Below are 20,520 nucleotides of genomic sequence, written 5' to 3' on the forward strand. Positions count from 1 at the left end.
CTACGCCATCGGACTAATCGAATCATGCCTACATAAGCTTTACACTGTGGAGATAGCGAACACAAAACCATACGGGGCAGGCAAGCATCTCAACACAAAGGCTCCAAAACTCATGAGTCCACAGAAGAAAGGCAAGCATTCTCCGACAAACTGTAAAAACCCCAACATGTATAAAAATGTAGCTGTTGACGAGTCATTTCTGTGATGCTGAGCAGGTCCTTGGAGCACAGGGTTGTCCTCCCACAACAGCTCATATTGGCCATCATTTAATGGGCTATGGTATCTGACAGTCTGCCCTGGATAGTGTCCTTCCCTCCTGGGACTGGCTGCCGGGGTTGTTCCTGTGCACCGCTGTCAAAGAGGAGAGGAGAGAGTGACAAGCAAGGCTGGACCGACAGGGCAAAAACAACACCACGAATCTTCGCTGTACTGCACGAATGGCAACCAATCCTGAGATAGCAGGAGCCTGATACAAAAACACACCACGAAAGGCACTTTATAAAATGACAGTGCTTCTGTTCTAAGGAAATTCAAGTTGACAAGAGATAAAGAGAGCCATTGAGTGCCTCCCCCCCTTAAAAAAGAAAAACACATTCTTCTCTCCAGTGTGAGACAAAAGCAGGAGACAGTTTTGTTTTAACAATCAATCAAAGCACAAATTCACTACTCGGATGTCTCGCCACCGCCTTGATTTGTCCCCGGAGGAGATCCAGGTCCAGCGTGGCGGGGAAACAAAGTAATCAAAAAAATTCTAAACTCAAAATTTCACACTAGAAACTCGTCACTAAAACCATAAAGCCAGAATACAGTTGCATTTCAGCAGAGTTCGTGTCTGAGGGCTCGGTCGGCTCAAAACGATGGGCGCAGCCCGTGTGAGGGTCCGTTGTTCATCATGATGTCAGCCCCAGCCTGTGGTTAACAGAAACATCCCTTCATCCATTTCCCACCTCTCCTGACCCCTGCCACAGCCCCGCCGCACAGACCCCGCCGACCTCCCCGCGCTCTGCTCTCAGTCATCGTCTCCTCCCCCGTAGAGATCTGCCAGCTTCTTGAAGCGAGGGCCCCAGTCGTTGAGGTAGTCGTAGTCCTGCTGTCCTGAGCTGCTGGAGTTGAGCGAACTCACTGAGCCAGCGGTTGAACCACTGCCCTCGTAGTCAAACACCAGCAGGGAGTCATAAGGAGGAGCAGTGGGGTCGTTGTCAGCTGCTCTCAGACCCTACGCACATAAAAAACAAGAGACTAAGATACACAGGATATATTCCCTGGTCAGATTAGACCTGCAGCAGTAAAACTTTAGGTATGATCATTGGGTATCTTTTCACTAATAGCAGTTAAGCTGAGGTAAGGATGGGAGTTACTGAATTTACTCCATATGCTATTCCTGGAGAAATATTTCATATGACTACACCACAAACATAAATTGTGAACTTAGCTAAGGACAGCTAAAAGCAGAGGAGCTGCGTGTCGACAGACGAGGCAGGCAGCTGCTTGGGGCCTCCAGGCCACAAGTGGGCCACAGAGGTCCGACAAACTTTGAAGTCAGAACCACAACAGTAGTGAGACAGTGAAAAGCTGTCATTTGACAGCACAGTTGACCACATAGATATGTATATAAACACTAGATGGTGAAAGCAGGAGTCAAGGGCGTAGCTAAACGGCGGCCATCTTACCTCAGACAACAGACCCCTCCGCTCTCAATGGTAGCAGCTGGAAGGTGATCAGCTTAAACAAAAAAACCCTTAACTCGATGAAATATTAACGGATTTACAAGCGGGTTGCCTTGTTACAAACATTAAAACACATGGGCTTGAGACAACATTCTTGCACATGTTGAAAGTAACACCTTTGCTTTAGAAAGTGGCTTAATTGTGAACCATGTGTCCCGCCTAGGCTATCTGCATGTTATTCAGGTTGAGACCAGAGTCAATATTTTATGTGGTTCTACAAAACCAATAACGACTTTACGACGACCCAGTTGTTGTGTAAATGCCTGTGTTTGTGATGTTTTTGTGTTTTTTAGCTGTCTAATTTGGCTTAGAGATGGCGAGGCTACGGTGGGTGCACTGCTTAGCAAAACAAAGTTGACTATTTACCTCAGTGGGAGTCGCTCATTTTATTTGAAATAAATTAATGCTAAATTGCCTGCGATTTTTAAGCATCTTGGTTTGTTGCACAAAACTTAAATTAAGGTATATTAAAACAGGACATTTCTGGATGTATATTTGCAGAAATTCACCTTTATTAATTGTGAAGCTTGAGGGTCAGCATGGCTGACTTTGTGAAGCCTACGGATGCTCGAATCGCCGCTGTGACAAACTGAGACAACGTGAGATAGCCTTTCATCTGTAACTGTTGCAAAGAAAACCTAGACGTGTACATTTTTCAGTCTGTTAATTGTTTTATGTAAATAACATAATTTGAAAATGTTGTTCCATTGCTGCTGCTACCTTCTTCTATGCATTGTTTATCTGGTTTTAGGAATGTGGAAAATCTCCTTCACAAGATCAATCCATTATCCATCTGTCATATTTATTACAGTAATCCATCTTATTTATTAACTTAATCTATCTTTTGATTATTTCCTAACTATTTCAGAAAGCATTTCCAAAGAGCTTATAATTAATAAATGAAAGTCAATAAATAAGAAAACAAAAGTTAAGAAATAGTGAAAATACAAAATAATTTGCTGGGTTAAATTTTATTGCTGGCGGGCCGGTTCTGGCTGAAGGATGTGATTTGGGTGTCGGTTGTCTTATTTGTTGGGGTGCACATTTTGTATCTGTGTTCTGTTCGTGTGGGCTTTACCTCAGAAGAACCTTGAAATCTCATCTCTACACAAATCTTATTTCACAAACCAGGAACATATATATATATATATATATATATATATATATATATATATATATATATATATATATATATATATATATATAGGCTTAAGTTAATGTAGCTTACAATAAATGTGTTATCTATGAAAGATTAAATGCTTTGTGGAGTGAAATAACAAGAATTTCTGGGCCAAACCCATCCTGTTTCATAGACACATCTCTGGCGTTTATAACAAATCAAACCTTTTGAAAATCAGTTGAAAACTGAGAAAGTTAAACTTATTTAAATAGTACATGCACCACACAACCCAATGTCAAGAAAGGGGGCAGCTGTCTGGGGTAAGATGGCCGCCACGTTCCTACGTCGCATCCCATTGGCAAACAGCGGGGACGAGGCATCTAGTGTTAATATACATATCTATGGTTGACCGTGTCACACACCCTAATGGGCCCACCTCCCTCCTTACTGTAAGCCAGAGGCCAAACTCTCCCCGGATGGGGAAAAAGCAGCACGCTCTCTTTGCACCACTGAATATAAGGTTTGTTGTTCTTCATTTTGAGGCAAGATTAAAAGCCACTGACTACATTAAGCAACACAAGTGTAACATTTTGTGCCAGGGCTCTGCAACCGGTGGCTCTTTAGACCCTCCGCAACAGCTTTTAATGACTTTTGTTTGAATCTATGAAAAAAAAAAAACAACTCCTGTTTTAAACAGATATTTTAAATAGAATAACAATATTGAATTTGATAAATTAAAAAATTTAATGGACATAAATTGTGATTTTTCAAAAATGACAACAAATATTTTGTAGTAGATGAAAAATAAACATTGCAGAATTTGATCCTAGAAATCTGTCATAATTCTGTCATTTTCCTCAGAAGTCTTTTGTTATTCTCAGAAACATAGGTGGACTGGGAATGTGAGTTCTGGAGAATCTCAGCATGACCGGTGTGCTCTTGGGCTGGTGGATGTGCTCCGGGCCATGATTGGAGCTCCCCTCAAAGAATGCGTCAATGATCAGCCTCCAACAGACTCCCCACCACCACCACCTTTGATGCACACAGCCAGATAGATGGAGATAGTTCAGTGCTGACTTATCGCACCCGAAGCATCAAAAAATGACGATGGGTGGCCAAGCTTTTGTTTCCGACACACTGGGACTCGGAGGAGAAGGCGACTCACTGTGCCAGAGCATTGGTTTTCGACGCTCGTTTCACGAACAGTTAGCCTCTAATCTCTTGCTATTTACCCCCCCCCCCCCCCCCACACACACACACATACACACATCCTAACCTTAACCCAGTTTTTCATTCTAAACTTCCAGTCCAGTCAAAAGTACTGTCAGTTTCTAAAAAGTTGCGGACGTTTAAACCACTAACAGGTAAGATGATAATAGTTTGTAACCTTTACACACAACCCTGCCTCAAATAATCAAACTTATACATTTCAAGACAAAATTATAATGTATAATACATTATTTCCCCCCATTTGACCTCCAAGCACAGAGTTCTGGAGTCTGTACCGCACATTTTGAGTGATGGTTTCCATGTGAACCTTACATCATTTATGAAATCTCCTATGTCTCCTGGGTGGGGCAGATTGGATCTGACAGGGTACTGCGACTCAGCCACCACAGGCCTCTCATCCACCCTGCGCACCCCAGTTGGCTTAGTGATGATGTGGTCCAGAGACTCCGGCTGCTGCAGCTGGCTCAAGTCGTAGTCCTGGGAGACGATGAGGAACAGCATCATCAAAACGATCCCCTGTCAACAGTTTCTAAAGTTTCTCTCTAACTGAAGAACAGAAACGAAACACTTCTTCTTTTAAATATATTTTTTCCCTGTGGAAAACAACCAATAACACAAAATAGGTCCCCCACATTATTTGCATGAACATATCTGTGATGTGCTGATAATGATGTATAATGATGTAAATAATCTATATTTGATAACTATTTAAGTTATAAAATAACAAACATAATTTTAAACTTAAACCTTCAAGCAGGTGCAGCTGTATAGCAGCAAGTGTGCATCTTTGTATTTTTACTGCACATGCCCACTCTTAACAAAATCCTCTGCTTTGCTGAACTATATAAGTTAATTATTCTAGAAACTCATTGTTATTTTGCAATAAACAAATAGAAGTTACGAAAAAAATGCAAATTAATTTAATTTTATGTTTTCAGGTTTTTAAAATGAACCTAAGAGTCATTTTAACAGGTTGTTTAGGTCTTTATTGTCATCCTGCAGATGATTAATAAACATACCCATAAATTTATCCAGCAGGTGTTTCAAAGTAAAAGCATGCCTAAGAACAGAACCGCCATCTGTTGCTTGTGTTTAACAATGTGTGTATCTCTCTCTCTCTCTCTCTCTGTGTGTGTGTGTGTGTGTGTGTGTGTGTGTGTGTGTGTGTGTGTGTGTGTGTGTGTGTGTTAGAAATGAGCACAAATCAAAATAGCAATAATAGCAGCTTTAGTAAAAAAAATAAAATAAAAAGGTTTGTGAGTGCAACAGAAGTACAAGTAGAACTCGGGGCATATTTGGAGAAGAACGTTTGCTATTATCAGTGAATCTGACTTTTCATAACTTTTCAATGTGAACCTGTTGGATTCTGCTTCAATTATTTTTTTACCTCATTAAACAATTGATTTATTTAACTTCAGAAAAAAAGAAAACAGTGACATTTTCCACTTACTGATGTCCAACCAAAATAAGAAATGGTTCATTCACACACACACACACACACACACACACACACACACACACACACACACACACACACACACACACACACACACACACACACACACACACACACACACACACACACACACACACACACACACACACACAGGTAGTTATTTTTTTTTCTTAGAGGCTGATATGTACATGTTCAGAAACAGTTAATGGTCATTAGGACATTTTTTCAGCTGTTCAATGGTCTTTCTATCAGACCAAATGCATAAAAAGTCCTGATTCATTCATGTTAAGTGTGTAACATACTGACACAGCTTCTAGAAAACTTAACTGCAACACAATCGCTGCAAAAATGACCAAATAGAAATGTGCTGTTTTAACTATAAAACTAAAAATGTGTCTTGAGCAACTGTATTTAATGAGTTTTTCTTATTCTTTAAATTAAAACCTAGTTATCACAGTGATTACAGTGTTAAAACAACATAAAGAGTAAATAAATAGTGCCAGAGGATTTTTTTCTGTCTACTTTTTGCATTTGACCCATTCTTACATTGTAAGGAGTAGTGGGCTGCAACTTGTATAGCGCCTGGGGGGCAACGTGGAGTTTTTCCTATTAAAAAGCCAATAGAAGTGTAACTCAACAAAACCAAACAAAAAAAAAAACTATTTAAGATTTAAGACCTTGTAAAGTAACACTAAAAAGTGTTCAGCATTTCAAACTATTGCTTTCAAACAGGTTTCAGTGGTCCTTGAGCCGGAAACCTGAGTAACTTCCCATTGGACAGAACTATGGGGCCCTCTGCTGACCAGAATCTGCACGGCTTTGTGTTTTGAGTAGATACATTAGGTGGAGCTCTTTACCTGCTTTATAGCTGTTATTGATTCGCCAGAAGCTAATATGGAGGCTAACAGTTTACTTTTTTAGTTATCTGACTGTTAATAAAAACAACTATAAGAACAAATAGGAATTTAGCTTTTTCTATTGGCATCAAGGCAGAGTCTGAAAGTCAAAGTAAGAGAGTTATGTCTTTGGAGGCAAAGCAAAGAGCTAACACCAGAGTGCACATCAGCGTGCCCTACACTCGTCTAACAGAGCTAAAAGAGGCCACAAAAATCATAGACTGATGGTGACCTGGCTTTGTTGCTACTGGACTTGAATATAATAACATTTTTGTCCAACAGTGTGGATCTTTTTATTTTGTGGCTTGTTTAATATCAGTTAGCTCATGTTAGCATTAGCTTGTTCTTAACAGAAAAGCGGAGAAGCAAATGTCTCGAACTCCAGTCCTCGAGGACTGCAGTCCAACATGTTTTAGTTGTTTACCTGCTTAAACACACCTGACATTAACCAGCAGATGATTTAACCATTTAATCAAGTATGATGGAGCAGGGAAACAACTAAAACATGCTGGACGGCGGCCCTCAAGAACCAGAGGTCGAGACACCTAGTTTACAGCAATCGGTTGCTGACACTGTCTGAAGACTGCATGTCCCACCTGGTCCTCCTCTCCTCCACCTTCCTCGTCGTACTTGAGGATGTTGTCCCTGACGTCATCTTCAGGATCGATGAGCAGAGGCTTTGCCTGCCGCTCCTTCTCTCTGCGCTTCATCCACACCACGAACAGCAGAACTATACCTGTCCAAACCAAGGAAATGAAAGAAAGCTGTTGAAGACTCTTCTGTTTTTCATCCATGAGACAGTTGAACCTCAGCTCAAAAGGTGTTTAGGTCAGACCTTTCCACGTGTTTGTACTCACTTAGCAGTATAATTATGCAGATGAGTATCGCGATGATGGCCCCGGTGCCAAGACCGGCAGCCGCCACAGCTCCCGTGGCACTGCAGTCCCCATTGTTATCACAGGGACACACTTTAATTCTGATTGTAGAGCGGTTGGACAGAGGGGGGTTTCCCGAGTCTGACACTATGACGGGGATCTCATACACACCTGCCTCCAGGTAAGAAATCCTTAGTCTCAGCTGAGCATAGTCGCCTGCAGACGATGGAGAGAAAAGAGAAACTCAGGAAATGTTTTATTCACGGCAGGATGATGTTTTCCATCGAATCTAACAAAATGCACGATAATCCTTTAGATGTGTACTGCATGTAGGAGAACATTAAAGACAAACACACACACACACAGACACAGCATGTAACTTCAGCATCTATCACTCCGTCAAGCTAAGACAAAAGTCTCAGTGGGAGACTCATCCAGGTATGTGATCAGATTTGTCCTCGAGACAACTGCTGTGATACATCCATCTGCTTGGATTAGGTGACAGATCGGCCACTCAGGGGACTGAGAGATGAATGGACCTCATTTGTCACAAACGATAGATCGTACGTCAGCGCCGGATGGCACCCACGTTTCTCACTGTGAGCTTTCTGAGACATTTTGTTAAACTTGGACATTCCCCTCATAGCTTACAGCCTTCCCCATTTCCAAGATTAATGCTGTCAGATTCCATAGAGGGGTTTTATGGTTTTAATCAACTTAGAAACCAGAGCGTCCATCTTTCATTCTTCTATACCTTCTACAGTTTGTATCACAGGTGTTCGTATGTGGGGACCTGGTCTTAGCGCCTAATTACCGTTCAGTCTGGAGATGGTCCAGTTGCGACGGATGCTGGCGGGAAAAGTAGGCAGCTCAAAGACAAAGGGTCCAACGTTTGGGTCGGCGTCAGTGTCCGAAGCGGTGATGTTGATCTTCGAGTTGGGACGCGAGTGCTCACAGATTTGGGCCTCGCGGGGAATAAGCACTGGTGCATTGTCGTTCACGTCGATCAGGTAAATCTGGAGCGTTCCTGTCCCACTGGCTTGAGGAGAACCTGGAGAATAAAGGGAGGACAAAGCACACCAATGAGGTGAGCCGATAACTTGCAAGAATGCAGATGAAATGGGAGAAAAAAGGAAGAAAAGGGTCAAGACGATGAGAAAGCCTCAGAAAATGGCAGTCCTTTCATTCTGCAGAACACTGCTGCTACTGAGTCATTAGTGGAACTGAGAAAATGCACAAAGGATGGAACAAAAATGAAGAAAGGTTTTGTTTATTTTGTGCCTGCAAAGGGCCAAAAACACACAAACATGGTGGAGCATGCACACAAACCCACACACAGGATGCAGAGCAAATCTTCCACTTGGCATCTCTATAATTGCCCACAGCCTGAAAACTCCGAGGTGACATTCATACCGGAGAGGACGATGCTCACATAAAGATTTCTGTTATCTGCACTTTGCAAAAGCTCCTGGGAAATGAGCCAAGCACTAACTTTTCAGCACAAGCTCATCAGAACTTGCCTGGGCTCCCTTCTTATTGCACGGCCAAACCTCCACCAACTCAGGCTCAATTTCTAAAGTTTTATGTGGCGGTAACAGAGGAAACCAGGAAACATTTTGCTGCTGTTTGTGTTGATTCTGTTCATCACGCTGCTGGAAAAGAAGCCTCAGGCGGCGTATTTCAGACTTCAAAGCAGTGAAAACACGTAATCAGGCTGAACCGTGCTCCGAAGGTAAAAAAAAAACAAAACATACAAATATATATATATATATATATATATATATATATGAAAATGGGGAAAAAAGGATTTTATTTTAAAACAAAGCTTCTTAGAGATGACTGCGCCCTCCTAGTTGATAACTAAAAATAACATGCTAAAAAATGAGAATATTTACATCAAATTTGGCTAAATTAATGACGATCTAATGTTGGAAGTAGGAAAGAAAGGACCGCAAACAAAGTGAAAACAGCATCCTTTAGAACTCTGGGGTAAAACCTTACTTCCATTTTCCTTAATACAAAAAGATTTTGAGATATTCTAACTTGCATAATATCCTCTAAAATGCAGAATAGAGAAATATAGAGCACATAAAACCTGTTGTCAGTGAACAGAGTTGCTCAGTTTGCTGACGAGTCCGCATAAAACCGTACAAACATGTAAAGGACAAACCACCATGAACAAGCTGCAGAAACAGTCTTGTCCTCGCTGAGCTCATTTCAGGTGGACTGAGGCAGAGAGAAAGAAACGCCCCGCGTTTTGATCGATCCGGATGTGAAAGTCTGTTTGGAAGTCTTGGATGTTCTGCCCTGCAGGCTTTAGAGGGAAAAGAACTGTATAACTTTATTATCAGACCACAGTTCAAAGGCCTGCATCTGTGGTGATAGAGAGAGTGTGTGTGTGTGTGTGTGTGTGTGTGTGTGTGTGTGTGTGTGTGTGTGTGTGTGTGTGTGTGTGTGTGTGTGTGTGTGTGTGTGTGTGTGTGCACGAATGAAGATGCTGAAACAAACATCAGCTTCCCTTTATTAACAGGTTTGTCTGCATCGTCAGCAAATGCTGATAATGAGTATGTTCTGACTAAAACACTAAGGATTTTATTTTAAATAACAAAAAAGCTAATTACTAGGAAGCTGAAACCCTAACAGAATAAAAAGCTTTCTCTTATTAATCTGAGCTGATGCAACAAATTGGAAAAGTTTATTTTCTTTATTCTCTCCTAAAGTGCTGCAAGCATCAAATGAAAATGGAACAACTGACAAAAATCAACAACGGAAAACTCCCTCAGCTTTTTGCTTTTTCTTTGTACTAATTTTAATTAAATACATCCAATCAATAGTTGACATATCCTATTTTCTGCTAGTTTTAAAATCACTTTTTGACCTTGTTGTACTATTTGGTAACACTATACAATAAGGACCCCTTTATTATATTGTTAACTATAAAGTGTCTCTAAGGTTAGGACAAAGGGCTGGGGGTGTCTGCTTAGTAATGCATTTCTTAATATTAACATGAATATTAAGCAGTTGTTAATACTTTATTTAATAGGTTTAGGGTCTATCTTTAAAAGATCTTTACTGTCGCAACAAGTAGATATTCCTGATTAAGACAAAAGAAAGGATTAAATATTCATTTTATTGTGCTCAGAGGTGAAACTTGTTGTGTTTTCTTAATGTTTTGGATTTACATGATAGTTGAGGTTTCTTTTGCCTGTTTGAAACGTAATTTTTCTGTCAGTGATTAATGGCAACCCTCAGAAAATTGCCTTAATTCAGGAATTTTACAAATATTGAGCTAAATGTTCTTGCATAATTATTTTGTGCTAACAACTAGCACAAGAACGTACAAAATCACAGGTGTTGATGCATGGGGTTATTTAAAATATTTGACCAACACTGTTTAAAGGCAAGGAACACAGAAAATGATTATTTCTGAATCTAATTGGTCACTGGGAGTTTTTCATGCAGGCTGAACATGAAAATAGCCTCCGCTACACCTGCCTCCGGCGTTAGCTTTTGATAGAAAATACACGGTGAAAATCGTGACCTACAAGTGGTCGCTACCCATCTTGTCTAGTGACGGGGAAGGCTATTGTTGGATTAGCATTCAGAATCAGCAGAGAACGACTTGGCTAGCAGAAGCTAACCATTAGCATTAGCAACTCAAGCACACGGCAGAACTCCTCCAGGCTTGTCTTATTTGTGGAGATAAATCATAAATGTTCGGGGCAAACGGAGTCAGTGGTACAGTCACTTTGCTGTTAGCCAATTCGGGGCAAGATGTCCAAATATCAGGATCACTCCAAATGCTTATGTGTTAAGCTCTGCTCTGATGTGGAAGACTTGTCCCTGTTGATGATGGTGTTTCTGGGCTGTTTTGCCCTGAGTACGGCTTGCAAGGCATTAATTCCTACCAGAGACCACAGCAAATGTATCGATTAAACACGTTTCCAAACACCTTTAAACTCTTCAAAACTCAGCCAGTCTGCATTATTAATGGTTTTGACTTTGATTTCTAGTAGATTTTGTTTTCAACATTTGTCAAATTTTAGTGTTCTCATGCTACATTGTTCTCATCATGACACTACGTTTATAAACAGCAGAAGAGAGTAACTGTGCAGCACAGCTGAATAAACACTGACTGATTGAGGCCTTCATCTCTCTTTTTTTAAGTTGACAGTTTCCTCAGCGAGTTGATCAAACTTCCTGATGTGTTGCAGTGCAGAAAGGGTTGACTCTAGCAGCTCATCACTGTTTTATATCAACTTTATTTTCATCTGCACACAGAAACTTGGTGCATGAACCAAGTAAAGGTCTGTTGCTCCGAGCCCCAAGGCCCATCGACTGTCTTGTCGGTTATGATTGGCTGGGCGCTTTGTTGCTCCTTACGCTTCGGTTGAGTAGAATAAAGTGGAGAGAATTTCAATCAAAGTAGAATATATCCCCTTGTTGACACTGGTCCTGAGAATCGATATGCAGTCAACACTTTAAGCTTAGGTTGGTGAGCTTCAGGGCGACGAATTCCTCATTTCTGAGTCTCTGCTGCTCACACGCAGAGCAGGCTTCTGTGTTTGTTGTGCTTCAGTTATTTAACTTCACACACTGTTGTAGCGGCAGCTTTACAACCAGGATCTTTACTCACAGATGTATTTTATTCCTGTCAGGTTATGTCTGACAAAAGACACCTGGCTTGGTTTTTTCCAAAGACCCAGGAAGTCAAGGCTGTACTGGCTGACGGGCAATTGCCCAATGGGCTGTCAGTAATTTTGAGCCGCCCGAGCTGGCCGTCATGTTGGTGGGCCTGCCAGATAATTGGTAGATAAAACATGATGGACATGGAATATTGAAGACCAAGGTTAGAGAGCTGGTTTAAAGGATCATTGTTTTTACATAAATAGCTGGTGGGCCAGTGTCGGCTCAAAATGCCCGGGCTGATTTTTTGTCCCAGTTCAGCCCTGCAGGTAGGGAATGCCTGAGGGAAGGAGAGACACCAGCTAATTCAGGAAGAGGTTCAAGGTGTGGAGGAAGGGCAGAACAGTAGAGCTCAGGCAGCAGGGGGCATTGGCAAAGTGGAAGGATCTTACTGTGGAAATCCAAAAGGGTTCAAAATAAGGCAAAAGGGCTTCTTTGGTTTCTTGAAGACGTTTCTTTTCTCATCTGAGGAGCTTTGTCAATTCTAACTGGAACATGGGAGAGTCAAGTTTATAAACTGTAGCTGTCTATTGTTATTTAACAAGCCAAAACTACTGTTGGTACCCTGCCTCTCCACCCCCTGATGAGTCGTTCGAGAGAAACATATAAGAAAGCTCTCCAAATTTGCAGATACCCTAACTGGGTCTTTGTGAAATCCACAAAGAAGTCTGGAAACGCATCCAAAGCAGCAACCAGCAAAGAATAGGCCAACAGGCGCAAAGGCACCGTCATCCCATACGTGGCAGGAGTCTCAGAGAAACTTAGAAGAATCTTCTCCAAACACAACATCCCAGTAAACTTTAATCCCAACAACACCCTCAGACAGAAACTGGTCCATCCAGAAAACAAAACACCCAAACAGAAACTCTGTGGCGTCGTTTATGCAGTCCAATGTAGGGAGGACTGTCCGGATCTTTACATTGGGGTGGCCAGGAGAGCCACCTCTTCAGGTCAGTCCTCTGCAGTCCACCTACACCTGAAGTACAAGGGGCACACTTTTGAAAATTACAAAGTCCACTTTCTGGACAGAGAAGATAGATGGTTTGAGAAAGGAGTAAAATAAGCTATCTGTGTCAAACATGGAAAAACCCACTTTAAATAGTGGTGGGGGGCTTAGATTTCACCTTTCTAGTATCAATAATGCAGCTTTGAATCTCATTCCTAAGCAGTTTCAGTCTAGGTCCCACCTTCCTGCATCTAATCAACACAACTACTCCCTCACAATAGAGGCTAATGACTCATCAGGGGACGGAGAGTCGGGGCACCCACAGTAGTTTCTGCTCGTTAAATAACATTAGACAGCTACAGCCCATCATATTGCTTCCAAGTGTTTTAGCAGCTGATGCTATCATCACCATCCTACGCCATTCAAAGACTTCATCTTTATCTTGTTTCATTTCATTCTGGTGCTGAAAGTTATTCCAAAGTGATCTAATTCTTAAGATGTTGGAAAACTCTTCTGGCTTTTCTTTTCTCAACACAGAGAAAACCCTTCGTATATTCTTTATGTGAGCTCTCATCTTTATTGTGGACTGAGGTAATGGCATGGCCACCTCCCGGAGAGTGTCCCACACTTGGCTGAATGTCGTGGGAAGACTTTTTTCCTCAGCCATTGAAAACAACCACCAGAGTCATCTTCTGAGCTTAGCCGAGCCTCTTCATGTTCTAAACTCAGCCCAACAGTCTGTCTTTTTTCTCTCTCACTCACTAAAAAGAAGTTTGGGCCATCACTAATGATTTTCTTCATTTTGAATGATTGCTTCGTAGTTTTATTTTACAGCTGAATGATGGCCTGGTGCTCCTCTGAATGCATTTTGGAGACTCACGGCAACAAATGACACGCTTGAAATCCATTAAAGACCTGCTTAATAAACGACTGACAGAATTTTGAAGAAGTCTAAACCTAACAAGTCTAACCATAGCATTGTTCAGACTGTCATGTGGTTGCTCTGTTGGAGCAGCACTGTTGCAGAACCAACATCTACATGCTAATGACCTATGCTTCATTTACTGCACACTGGATGAACTTCCAAATAATGTATTTTGTCATTGCTACTTTTTAGCATCAGACCTACAACGCGAACATAGCTATGCTAGTATACACTATGCTGGTGCAAGGGTTAGGGTCACTGTGAAGTGCAGCAGGCTGGAGCGATTAGCCTTAGCTAGGATCTGACTGAGCTGCAGATGCAACTGAAAATGACCACAGAAGAGACATAAGTGACTTTTCTTCTCTGGACACAAACAGCTCCACCTCCTGCCATCGGCGTGTCAGGCTACTGACATTCACAGATGACACCACTGTCATCAGATTAATCTCCGGTCTTCATCTACCATCAAACGCTCCAACTACACTGTTGAAACTGTGGAATCATTTTGTTTTCAAAAGCTCAAAGGAAGTTTTCCAACATTGTAAGAGTGAGTTGCAGGTCTGAATAGATAGATGGATGGAATGGACTTCGAGTGAATATTAGGGCAGCTTAGATTCAAAGTAATTTAGAAACTTTGTTACAGACACATTTTTATGAGCTGGATTTTAATTATGAGAGCATGAATTATTTTCTACCTAATTTTAACTTTGATTTAGGTTATTTGAGTTATTTAAAAAAGATTAATGACAACTCATTTCTAGGAGCTGGCTTTAAATGGAGCCTTTGGCTTAATTAGGTCTGTTTAGGTTCAACTTCAGCCAGACTAAGGTGTTTTAAAAATTCTAAATTTAGTTGGACTATTTTGGTTTTCTCCATGTAAACCCACCATGTCTTAAAATATCGGTTTGATTTAAAAATTGAACCTGTGAATGTGAAGCAGTATTTATTAAATGTGAATTTTTAAAAAATCTATAATTACATATTTTCTATTGTCTCTTTTGTAACTTTTTAAAACAAAAACAGCAAGAAGATGTTTCCCCATGTAACTGTTTATTTATGGGGCAGACTGACTGTCGTCACTAGAAGCAATGATGAAATATATTTTTTCTAATAAGTCTTCTCTCTTTTCGACAAGCAAGTGCCTAATTTCAACTTTTCCTTTCCCATAGATGCAAATACCACCCGCTCTCAGGAGACGGCACATTTTTCACACTAAATGCATGCTGCAAAGCAAGAAGAGTACATTTAGAAGATCTAAGTGCATTGTGACCTGCCAAAATCTCAAAATGTACTTTCCAGGCCATGCAGACCCAGATGACAAGCCAAGAAAGAGATGTTCACACGCCAAAGCATTTTCTACTTGTGTCTGTGAGGTTTGTTGTATACATGGTTTTTCATGACAGCTGTGGAAACACTGGTCATTTTCTTTTTCAGATTAGGGAGTTACAACAATTTATACTTTATTTTCATACTTCTGTTATTGTCTCTTGTTCTTGTAATTATTGTGTCTCTTTAGCATGTCATATTGTGCTCATTACATTTTATCTTACCTGTACAATGTTTTTCTACCGCTGTGATTTGGACTAAGAGTCCACAATAAAGAATACTTGACTTGATTTAGTATCAGTTGGCTTATGTTAGCATTAGCTCACTGTTAGCGTTAGCTACAGCAGGCTTCGGCAGGGTTACTTATGAGTTGTATTTCCACCTTCAATCAGCAGGAAGAAGCGAGAAACGTATTTAGTGTTGCTTTAAGTAGACAATAATGGAAAAGTGAAACGTTTAGATCATCATGGATCTGGGGCGACGGTGGCACAGGAGTTAAGTGCTCGCCCTGTAATCGGAAGGTTGCAGGTTCGAGCCCCGCTCAGTCTGACACTGTCGTTGTGTCCTTGGGCAAGACACTTAACCCACGTTGCCTGCTGGTGGTGGTCGGAGGGACCGGTGGCGCCTGTGCTCGGCAGCCTCGCCTCTGTCAGTGCGCCCCAGGGCAGCTGTGGCTACATCGTAGCTCATCACCACCAGTGTGTGAATGTGTGTGTGAATGGGTGAATGACTGGTTGTGTTGTAAAGCACCTTGGGGGGTTCCAGGACTCTAGAAGGCACTATATCAAATACAGGCCATTTACCATCATGTTGGCTAACCAAGTCAAACGGAGAGGAAGACATCAGAGGTGAGTAGATTCAGGATGCTTACCACATGTTTTCACCGTTTCTTATCCAAACAATTCAACATTAGACTTCTACAGGTTTATCCTTCTTGCAGAATCCTCCTGACTGAAGGAATGTTTGATTTTTCCTGTTAAATGTGTCTTACTTGGTTTTCATGAAGCCAAACGGAGGCTAACAAAACAGACATAAACCTCCGTGCAGCAAACCTGCAATGTTCTCAGTTTTACATTAAACAGATTTTTTCAGTGCTGCTTTCTGAACAAGTTCCCTCGCTTTACACAAAAACACATTAAAAGGAACCTTTAATCTTCTTTTTTAAGCAATAAAAAAAAGTGACAACTCTGGGGAAATGTTATTTGATTAGTCTGTGACCCGATATGACTGCTGGTACATTAGGTGGTTTTATTCTGAAAAGCAGAAAGTAAACATCTTTGATATCCAACTCAAAGGAAACCAACAGAAAAGAACTGAAGAACAGAATCCCAGCGTCTTTGCGCGGCTGCACCGCAAGCTTAGAGCTAAAAGCAGCATTTTGACCTGGTGAAATGTTGAAGGCTCACGGAACCAGCAACAATTCATCTTGATGAGGAGTAAATGTCATGGAAATCCATTCAATGTTCTTTAAAAGGTTCTCAGGTGAAACCTCAAACAGCAGCCTCATGATGGCAGTGCAAAAATAGAGATCAGCTCAGAGACGCTTTCTTTACAAACCCATGAAGCTTCCTGAGAATCCACCCTGTGTGCCGCTCCTAAACTATATAATTCTAATATCATGCTGCTATGATGCACTTTAATCAGATTAACATAACACACACACATCCATCCCGACTTACCAGACTTACCATTGTCGAATGCCAAGAATGTGGCTTCATACATGTTGTTTTTGACATACATGGACTCTCTGTCCAGCAGGGCCATAGTGGTGATCTGACCATTGGTCCTGTTGATCTTCAGCCAGTTAGCTGGGTCAGATAGCTTTGAGTACCTAAACACACAGACAGAGATCAGTTAATTTCCTTCAAATGAAGACAAACACTTATGTTTTTAGAGTGATGACTTCTGCGGCCTACTTCAACGCCAGCATCTGTGAATATTTTATTTGCTCTTCCAAAGCGGCCATTATCAGGCTGAACACTCATTACCACAATAAGCGACAGCGGCCAAGCACCTCTGAAATGCCACAGTGGCATGGAAGAGTGGAACATATGTTCGCTCATCTTATGAACGCAGTTCATTAGCATGAAGACTGAAGAAAACCTGAGTCCTTGTGTGCAAGAGCCAAGCAGCGGCGCTCTCTTTGTACCCACACAGCCGCCATAGCAACAGTTATTGTCACCGCGAGTCGACACGGTCTCAAAGCTGAAAATAACAGCTCTGTTTCAAGTTTATAAATCTCATTAACACAAATGGGAACTTTACACAACTGGCCAAGTGGAGGGAGGAAGTTGGGCTTAAGGAGAAACGGTTAATAGTGGACAAGGAAAAGTCTCGCCAGAGGGTCAGAGTGTTACCATATTGGCAAGAGATGGGTTCAAAGACACGGCAAGAGAAAAAGATGAGAGATCACAGTCGCGCTTGTGTGTAAACGTGAAGTAGAACACGACAAGATGTGGGTTTAATTAAGGGAGGCTGGCGGCGGTTAGCCGTGAGTCTGACCATCATGCAGGAAATGAATCCCACCTTCAGCTGAAGAACACAGACCCACAGCAATCAGATGCATTAAAATAGAAACAACTACGTAATCCTGTATTTTGATGTTTGAGAAAACATGTAAACCAGACGAAGGTACATAATTTGCTATGGAAGATCTTGTCATGTTATGGTGGAGAGGTTCTGTTGTTTGTGTGGCGTTTAGAACTGTCATCCATCATAGAATCTCCATCCTGTGCAAACGCGATGCATGCAGATGTATTGGGGTAAATTTTACAAGTTTAAACTTGTTTTGTCAGCATTAAGTGACCATTTACGACATCGTTCTCAGAAGAAGACATCTTTATGTCAGATTTTGGTGGTAAAGTTCTTCTTATGCAGCTCAAGGCAAATGATGCTCATTTAGTTTTATGTGAATAGCTCAATGTTAAAACCCCCCGAATGATGAGCTTGGTAAAAATTTACAATCTTCTGCTAAGCTGCTTAGACTTTTGAATATTTATGTGGATGCTGCACCAGTCTGCAAACTATCCTTTTTCTTTTGTAGGTTTTTTTGACATTTAACGACTCTTGGATCTGATTTTACTCATGATAACTCTAAAGCGTTCAGTTCACGCACGCATGTGAAAAATTCACACTTACTGCAAAAAATACTCAAGTGAATAAATATATCTTTAACGAGCAAGTCACCCCCAAATCAACTATTTTTTTCTGATAAACTATATAAATGCATGTCTAATCGTGCTGCAGACACGTGCAGTCAGTAGTTTTGCACTTTAGTGCATTTTAGTTAAAATGTTCATTTTCTGCCTAAAACTGTCTGTGTTGTGCCGTTGTCAAGTAAAAACTCTGCACTGCATTTGAATTTAAATCTGCCATCTCTTTTGGCTAAGAGGTAGAGCCCTGCACGGCCTAAAATCTGAGCCCGTGTCCGGCCCGGCCCGAGGGGGTGGAGCCCCAGCCCGACCTGGTCCAAGAAGGTTTTCAGGATTCTCTGGCCCGACCCCAGCCCGACTTTTTTTTTAACCTTTCATAATGTTTTAGCGTGATAGAATGCTCAGCATTCTAATTATCTGTGAGAAGCGATCTGCAGTAAAAAAAAAAAAAAAATTAAATTAAAAAAGAAAGAAAAACAGCATTTAATGCAGCTTTTTTTCTAACAGAGCATATTTTTCGAGCGGCAGATGAAATTTACGAACACTATATTAGTTGGATACGTTTGTAAATTTAATCTGCTCTGAAAATGCGCTCTTGTGCAATTAGAAAAAAAGCAGCATTCTAATTTTCTAACTGCGGGCGCATTGTCAGAGTGGCAGATTAAATAAACACCTCAGTTAATATAATGTTTGTAAATTTAATCTGCCACTCTGAAAATGTGCTCTCCAGTTAGAAAAAAACAGCAATGAATGCCGTATTTTTTTTAACTGCAGAGCGAATTTATTCACAGAAAAATAGAATGCTGCCGTTTTCATGAGAACAAACGAATGGTTTCTGACATATCAAAGTGGACTTAAAATGGCATATTAGAACAGGGGCACATGTTTCAATCAGCAGTTTGACAATTCATTTATATAGGCACATTTATAAACCACACAGACCTTAACTGAGCTAACGGTGCTGGTGCGTGAGAAGCAGGCAGGTGCTGCTGCGTTCAAATGTTTCAGTTTTTCTTTTTTATGAATTCGATTAAAAATAAAGGCGCCCGGCGCGGCCCGTGTCCGGGGTAATTACACAGTCGTTGGCCCGAAGCCTGGCCCGAGGGCCTAGGGCTTCAGTGCAGGGCTCTACTAAGAGGTACCCTAGAATGTTAGCTGGTACCAAATGATGTCACAGTGTCGCTGTGAGCTAGCCTAGTGAACTAGACCAAATTCTTGCTTTGCAAAGTTTGGTCTAGGAATGCTCCACTGGAACCTCTGCAGCTCCTACCAGGACTCTGGCTGGCCAATCACAGCTCTCTAGAGGGGTTTCAAACACATAAAGAGCTGTGATTGGTCCATAATGGTGGGCCAATCATAGTGCTCTATCTGCTTAGTGAAAAAATCATAGAGCTTTATCCGCTTTGTGGGCCAATCAGGGCACTCTATATGCCTGGTGGGTGGGATGATGCAACAGAGTGAAACAAGAGTATGTCACATTCATTGTCCAGTAGCATGCGGAGATCATTTGAAAGACAACGGTAGAACCCGCCCCACAACCGAGAGCCGTCAATGGAGCGTTGCCAAACTAAATAATACATTTATTTAGTCTGGCTTGCCAGGCTAGCTGTGTGCCTGTGTGTGTGTGTGTGTGTGTGTGTGTGTGTGTGTGTGTGTGTGTGTGTGTGTGTGTGTGTGTGTATTTGTTAGCGGCTCCGCCCACTCGGTCTGCTAGGCAACAGCATTTGTTTCATTTTTCAAACAGGAAGTGGGAGTTGAGTAAGAATCTGGTATGGGGTGACTTGTTTTTTAAAAAGTTGACAGCTAACACATTTTTATTGCTTTAAACTGGAAAAAAATCACCTAGTGATTCACTTTTTCTGATATCAAAACACACCATCCTGCAAAACCTCTGAAACAAACCTTTCTCACTACAACTGATTGGATTTTATAATTGCAATTTTTAACAAATATACAGGATGCTATATTTAATTAGTATGTTGGTGGGTTATTCTCACATTATTCCACTTAAAGCAACAAAACAAAATCATTTAGTATTTCAAATGAATCCACTTGAATTCTTTTCAGCAATTTGGCCTCAAACTACATTACATTAGCATTTTTCTCCTATACTGATAAAAATCTATAATTTCTGCTACAACTAAAAATATATTATATTACATTACATTACATTACGTTGCA

At 41.2% G+C, this 20,520-nt stretch overlaps 1 protein-coding gene across 4 annotated transcripts in view; it reads right to left on the reverse strand.

Moving 5' to 3' along the window:
* Positions 1 to 872: 872 nt before the first annotated feature.
* Positions 873 to 20,520, reverse strand: part of cdh4 (cadherin 4, type 1, R-cadherin (retinal)) — a 343,579-nt gene continuing 323,931 nt past the window's right edge. For 2 of the 4 annotated variants that reach the window (XM_070549451.1, XM_070549449.1), the window contains 6 exons: positions 16,867 to 17,018; positions 8,119 to 8,355; positions 7,287 to 7,520; positions 7,026 to 7,165; positions 4,390 to 4,554; positions 873 to 1,216 (listed from right to left, as the gene is read on the reverse strand). In XM_070549451.1, coding sequence (XP_070405552.1) covers positions 1,010 to 1,216; positions 4,390 to 4,554; positions 7,026 to 7,165; positions 7,287 to 7,520; positions 8,119 to 8,355; positions 16,867 to 17,018 — 1,135 coding nt within the window. In that variant the 3' untranslated portion in view covers positions 873 to 1,009. Of the gene's footprint in view, positions 1,217 to 3,724; positions 3,880 to 4,389; positions 4,555 to 7,025; positions 7,166 to 7,286; positions 7,521 to 8,118; positions 8,356 to 16,866; positions 17,019 to 20,520 lie in introns of those variants that run through there. The other 2 variants (XM_070549450.1, XM_070549452.1) reach the window with 2 other exon arrangements.

This window comes from Nothobranchius furzeri, chromosome 3 (assembly GCF_043380555.1).
Source record: "Nothobranchius furzeri strain GRZ-AD chromosome 3, NfurGRZ-RIMD1, whole genome shotgun sequence".
Lineage (NCBI taxonomy): Eukaryota > Metazoa > Chordata > Actinopteri > Cyprinodontiformes > Nothobranchiidae > Nothobranchius > Nothobranchius furzeri.